This window comes from Solanum tuberosum, unplaced genomic scaffold, assembly GCF_000226075.1.
Source record: "Solanum tuberosum cultivar DM 1-3 516 R44 unplaced genomic scaffold, SolTub_3.0 scf00127, whole genome shotgun sequence".
Classification (NCBI taxonomy): domain Eukaryota; kingdom Viridiplantae; phylum Streptophyta; class Magnoliopsida; order Solanales; family Solanaceae; genus Solanum; species Solanum tuberosum.
In genome coordinates this window covers 1,510,646-1,517,308 of record NW_006239058.1, presented here as the reverse complement: position 1 = coordinate 1,517,308, position 6,663 = coordinate 1,510,646, and the positions used below count along the sequence as shown (strand labels likewise).

At 31.4% G+C, this 6,663-nt stretch overlaps 2 protein-coding genes across 2 annotated transcripts; both read left to right on the top strand.

The window, feature by feature from the left end:
* Window positions 1-1,411: 1,411 nt before the first annotated feature.
* Window positions 1,412-1,987, top strand: LOC102590434 (proteinase inhibitor type-2-like). Its single transcript, XM_015310527.1, has one exon. The coding sequence runs from the start codon at window positions 1,421-1,423 to the stop codon at window positions 1,985-1,987; it is 567 nt and encodes a 188-aa protein (XP_015166013.1). The 5' UTR covers window positions 1,412-1,420.
* Window positions 1,988-5,035: 3,048 nt separating this feature from the next.
* Window positions 5,036-5,943, top strand: LOC102590118 (proteinase inhibitor type-2 K-like). The gene is made up of 2 exons (XM_006351510.2): window positions 5,036-5,117; window positions 5,210-5,943. The coding sequence occupies exons 1-2, from the start codon at window positions 5,069-5,071 to the stop codon at window positions 5,836-5,838; spliced, it is 678 nt and encodes a 225-aa protein (XP_006351572.1). The 5' UTR covers window positions 5,036-5,068; the 3' UTR covers window positions 5,839-5,943.
* The last annotated feature ends 720 nt before the right edge of the window (window positions 5,944-6,663 follow it).

Genomic DNA, 6,663 nt, shown 5'->3' with positions numbered 1-6,663 from the left:
TAGTTACCTCTAGATTAGTGACTTCTACCATTGTAATACAGTAGAATCAATCCACAGAAATGGAGAAGAGAATGTGTAGGAAAGTAAAAGAAGACTGAAGAACAGTTGAAAGAAAAAAAAGAAGGAACAGGTAACCTGAAACAAGCCTGAGAGCTGAAAAATCTTCACGAGAAGGACGGAGACAAGCAAGGTTGATCGATCCCGTGCTTTGATACCATGTAAAAACTCAGAATGAAAGCAGCGAGAATCACCATTAATGGTGGATTCTAGAACCTACTGAACTCAAGATTAAGAGAGAGTTAATTGAGAAAGCATATTTCTCATTTCTGAAAATATGAAAACTGAATTAGAACTAGATACAGTGAGCTATATATATACAGACTGAAAACTAGAAAATATCTAACAACTAGGACAGCTGGCTAACAGAAAGCTAACTAACTACAAAACTGTTAACTAACTAATTCTGTGAAAGTAACACTGTTTAAACTAACTAACTAATTATGTATAAACTTATTAATCTCAACAAATGATAGTATGTTAATTTTCTTTCTTGTAATCAGACAAAAAATTACTTATATATGGTTTAATTGTTTGCATTTCCTTTCTGAGAAAAGCCCCAAAAATATTCTTTAACTTTAGAAAAAGACTCAAAAAAAATAATTAAATTTTTTTGATATGTTTGAATATAATTAAATAATTAAATAAAATTCAGCCACGTAACTAAAGACGGAGGGAGTAACAATTAATCATGTTAGATGGTTGGCATGTTTTATTAGTACTTACAGATAGATCCGATCCATTATTGTCCTTCAATTAGATACAATTATTCCATTAATTATGCTTAGTACTCAATTCATATATACAGGGATCAAAATGAAAATAAACTTATAATACATGGACCAAAATTGTTATTTTCCCTAAAGTGATATATGCAATTGTGGAGAAGAAAATTGTTGCTAGATGACAAATATTTCAAGAACAAGAATTAATTAAAGATGCAATTGTGGAAACGTTAAGCTTTCTAATAAAGAAGAATAAGCAATTGTGTAAGTAATTTGACATATCTAAAAAAAATTCACCAGCTATTAATATATAAATTAAAATATATATAATGTGAAAAAAACGTTTTAATGTGAATAAAACGACTTGGTTAACTATGTTTTATTTGATCACTCGTTTGGTATAAATAGGTGAAGGAGAATAGACACTCCTCACCCCAAACAAAAGAAAAGAAAAAGAATCCATAATATGGCTGTTCACAAACAAGTTAGTCTCTTTGCTTACCTACTTGTTCTTGGTAAGATTTTCCTTCAACTTTTTACTCTTTAATTTCTTCGTTGATAAATACGCAAGTATTGTTATGTTTTTTCCTTTATATATATATATATATATATATATATATATTTAATTTGTTGTAGGAATGTTGCTATTTGTAAGCGCGATGGAACATGCTGATGCCAAGGCTTGTACTAAAGAATGTGGTAATCTTGGCTATGGGATATGCCCACGTTCAGAAGGAAGTCCGGAAAATCCCATATGCACCAACTGTTGTGCAGGTTATAAAGGTTGCAATTATTATAGTGCTAATGGGACTTTCATTTGCGAAGGAGAATCTGACCCAAAAAAACCAAAAGTGTGCCCCCTAAATTGTGATCCACATATTGCCTATTCAAAGTGTCCCCGTTCAGGAGGAAATACGCTAATTTATCCCACTGGATGTACCACATGTTGCACGGGGTACAAGGGTTGCTATTATTTTGGTAAAGATGGCAAGTTTGTTTGTGAGGGAGAGAGTATTGAACCCAAGGCATGTACCCTGGAATGTGACTCTAGAGTTGCATACATGACTTGTCCATCTTCTGGATTGGCCAAAATTTATCAAGTTTGTGTTAATTGTTGCACCGCAGGAGAGGGTTGTAAACTTTATGGACATGATGGATCTTTAATTTGTACTGGAGAGCCTCAAAGCTATATATCTACAACATAAGGCATCATCAATAATATGTGTTGTAGTTTTTAATTAATGTATGAAATAAAAACATGCACACAATGACATGCTAATCACTATAATGTGGGCATCAAAGTTGAGTGTTATGTGTAACTACTTATTATATTTGAATAAGAGAAAAATATCATCCATAATTGAGGACTTAGCTCCTCTCTAGTGGTGATCTCCTTTGGTCTTATCCTTAATGAATGACATGTGTCTTTATAAGTTTTTAACGAATCAGATGTCTAAATTTATTTACTTTTTAAATAAACCACCTTTGGGGTAATTAGGTAAACCCTTACCACCTCATATATTAAGCAAAAAGTTTTACACGAGGTGGAAGATGATTGTTTCCTCTATGTGGAATGATGACGATGAAAATCTCATCCTAATTATACGAAAAATGTCCAATATATATTATACTATTTTTTTTAAGTTGAGGACTTAGGTCCCATGTCACGAGGCTTAAATTTTACCCCGTACCATGTAAACTATCTCATCTCACACCTTCACCTCTTAAAACACCAAGAATAAATAGAGAAAAACTTGTTATGTTCAACAAGAAGGAAAGGCAATGAACTAAGAAACAATACTAAAATAACAGGAAGGAAGAGGCCGGAAAAGTCGATGAAAATCATATTTTGGAGATCATTTTTAGTTGGTACATAAAATGTTAATTGGTGCGTATATAATATAATTTAATTAGGGGTTGCAATTGGGTGGTTGGGTCAAATTTGGACGGGTCATAATGGGTTAACATAACAATCGGGTCAAGACTCAATCCAACCCAAATATGCTTGGGTCAAAATGGGTTAGGTAATGGGTTACATTACGGGTCAAGACCCAACCCAACTCAACTAATTAAGCTTAATTATTTATTTGTTCTTTTAAACTATTTTAGTACCTAATAAAATTATTATTTTTTCTTTGTTATGACTTTACACAACATATCAAATTGAAAGAAAAAAAATCAAAAAAATATTTTGACAAGATTTTCCATGAGTCAATCCGAGTTACATACCAACCCAATTTTTAATAGATTGAGGTAGTGAATGGGCGAGTTAATTTTAAACTGATTGAACGGTTTAGGTTTGATTTTGCCACCCCTAAATTTAATTTAAGAGAACAAGAAATGTGTAAAATGTATACAGATGTGGGAGTTGATTCACTTGAGCAATATTTTGGGCTGCTTTTCTTTTCTTTATTATTGGGCCTCAGACACAAAATGGTACGCTGCCTCTTTATTTATTCGATATTAATCACAGTCTTATATTGCTCGTGTTTCAAGTGTCCAATCTAAAATATGTGAAAGAATATTGAATCCCACGTTAAGTTAAGTTAGACTCAGATCCATTATTTAATATTTTATCACATGTATCCTATTTTTTTCTTTCAGAAATGTTTATTGCAATCATATTTTAAAAAAATTAATTGATTAACCATCCACGAAATTACCTGCCTATGTAGCCTTAGAAATGTTTATTGCAATGATATTAAGCTATCAATTAATTATTATCTCCGGTTGACGCAAAAAAAAAAAGTTATTGATAATTCAATGGCTATAAAGAGCATTGGGAAAATCTAAGTTTTCTATTTCCTCAATCTCAATTTAAAAATTAACCAACCTGTAGATTTCACATCCAAAAGGACAAAATGACATTTACAATAGGTGGATTTTTGTCCAAACCTCCCTGAGGATACAATGAGGATGAATAATTCATCCTTGTGAAGAATATGACCTATAAAATAGAGATTTCCCATATTTTTCACCCCAATTAGTTGGAATTTCAAGAGTCAATCGTGTTTTTTCATTAAATATTATTTTTGTCTTTTAAATTATTAATTATTGTGATTTATAATACTTTTTCATAGTTTTCAAAGATACATATTTTATTTTTAAAAATTAAAGATTCTATGTTATTTGTTGGATCCCGTATCGATGGGTTTAAGGGAATGGAATTTGGTCTTCCCTTGGACAATCCTCCCCCCCGAGCTAATTTTATTGGGTTGAGAAAGGTTCAGGTCCATATCGAATCATTGTTTACTTGATGTTGAGCTCCCATTTTATATTTGGGCTTCTTAAGTAACTGTACAGGCAACAACAAAAAATATCAACGAAATGGCCATGGTCATATGTATATGTAATGTATCGATAATGCATAAATAGTGTATAATTATGTATAAATAATGTATAACTATGCATCAGATATGTATAAACATTCATATACATTGTTTATAAAATATATATACATTAAAACAGTTCAACTACCTCAACGAATTGATTTTTTTCCAACAAAAGCACGTAAATATTATGTGTTATAGTTTATGCAAAAATTTAAGATACATATTTAACCTTCATATATATTTCGAAATTTTTCACATATATGCCAATGTAAAACCTGTCCTCTCTAATCAGAAAATTGGAATGCAATATATAATCACATGGTTAAAGTTTTGATTAGTTATAATAATTTAGTTAGTTAGACCTAAGGTCCTAAAGTACTTCTACTTTGGATATTATTAGTATCTCCAGTTGACAAAATAAAATTACTGATAATTCAAATAGCTACAAAGAGCACTGGGAAAAGCTAAGATGCTAAAAGTGTTTAGTTAAAAATAATTTAGGTGATTAGCCATCTGTTTTAGGGGGGAATAAGTGTTTTAAAATACTTGAATAAGTTATTTTTCAGAAGCTGAAAAAAATATTCTTTCACATATTTTGAACTGGACACTTGAAAAAAATTATTTATCAAGCACGAATTACTGCAGAATATTGATAGATGTATTTTTACAAAATTGATCAGTCAAATACAAATAACTGTTTAATAATGAATAGATCTAACTCTCTTTTTGTTCTATTTGATTCTACCTCGCCAAACTTATACTAGCAAGTACAAAAAAAAGTAAAGCCTACCGATTGAGGAGACTGTATATTGATGTTAATTAGGTAGAATAATGAAGAAATTTTGCCTATTTTTTGTTTTATTTAATCACTCGTTTGCTATAAAATGGTGAAGGAGGATACACACTCCTCACCCTAAAATTAAAAGAAAACAAGGTACTAATTAATCATTCATAATGGCTGTTCACAAAGAAGTTAGTTTCTTTGCTTACTTGCTTGTTCTTGGTAAGTTACTTTTCTCTTTAAATTCTTCGTTGATACATACACAAGTAGTGTTTATATATGTTTTATCCTTAATATATTTATATTTGTCGTAGGATTAATGTTTCTCCTTGTAAGTGCGACGATAGACCACGACCACGATCATGACCATGACCATGATCATGATCACGATCACGACCATGACCATCATGATGATCACGATCCCAAGCCTTGTTCTAGAGAATGCGGTGATTTTAGCTATGGAATATGTCCACGTTCAGAAGGAAGTCCAAGAAACCCCATATGTACCACATGTTGTGCAGGCTACAAGGGTTGCCACTATTACAGTGCTGACGGAAAGTTCATTTGTGAAGGAGAGTCTGACCCAAGAAAGCCAAACGAACATTGTCCTAGGGAATGTGATCATAAAATTGCTTATTCAAAATGTCCCCGTTCAGAAGGACCGACTATAGTTAAACCCACTAGATGCACCAGTTGTTGCACGGGTTACAAGGGTTGCTACTATTACAGTAAAAAGGGCAAGTTTGTGTGTGAAGGAAAGAGTGATGAACCCAAGGGTTGTAGTCAAGAATGTGACCCTAAAGTTGCTTACATGACTTGTCCACATACTGGATCGACATACCATACTGGAGTTTGTGTTAATTGTTGTACCGCAAAAGCGGGATGCAATCTCTATAGTCGTGATGGATCTTTAATTTGTATCGGGGATCCTAAAAATCATTAATATAAATATGAAATAATATGTATGAAATAAAGCCATGACGATATATTCATTATTGTCATGCTAACAATCTCTGAAATGTGGCAATGGAGCTTTTTCCACCGCAATAAATTAATAAAACACTAGTTTCTTTTACTGTACTTTAAAGGTTACTAGTTTACTTAATTACTGTACTTTAAAGGTTAAAACATTCTACTTATTGAAGTGTATGATTATCTTATTTAAATGTTTAAGTTTTAGAGATAACACATTTTTATTATTTAATAATATTAAATAAATTCTTTAAAATGCAAAAACTAAATCTTCTAATGAAATAGGAAAAACACATTTCTTAAGTGACATTTCATAATAATTATCTCCTCCTAGCTCACCCTTCAACGCGGCTCATCCTCACCCTACCCCTCTACCTCCGCCTCTTATCATATTTTCTTATACTCCCTCCATCTCATTTTATATGAGTTACTTTAACTTGACACGGAGTTAAGAAAGAAAGGAAGACTTTTGGAATTTGTGGTCTAAAATAAGTGATAAATATTTGTGTAACTATAAATCATTCCGAACCATTAAGAGTAAAATGGGCATTTTAAAATCAAATTGTTACTTAATATAGAAATGTGTCATTCTTTTTTGAACTGACTAAAAAGGAATGTAAGTCATATAAATTGGAACTGACGAAGTATTATATATAGATATCTTTGAAATTATGTTTTCTTATATTATATATAAATACTTTTAAAATAATATTTTCTACGTGAATACAAACACAAGTTTTGAAAGTTTACATAGGCCCTTAGACAAGTCTTTGTTCTTACGATCAATGATTCCTAA

What these genes read in the sequence shown, in the direction of transcription:
- LOC102590434 (XM_015310527.1), top strand. Translation starts at nt 1,421, where the DNA reads ATGTTGCTATTTGTAAGCGCGATGGAACATGCTGATGCCAAGGCTTGT.
- LOC102590118 (XM_006351510.2), top strand. Translation starts at nt 5,069, where the DNA reads ATGGCTGTTCACAAAGAAGTTAGTTTCTTTGCTTACTTGCTTGTTCTT. An exon ending in TGCTTACTTGCTTGTTCTTG is followed by an intron (nt 5,118 to 5,209) that starts GTAAGTTACTTT and finishes TATTTGTCGTAG; the next exon opens with GATTAATGTTTCTCCTTGTA.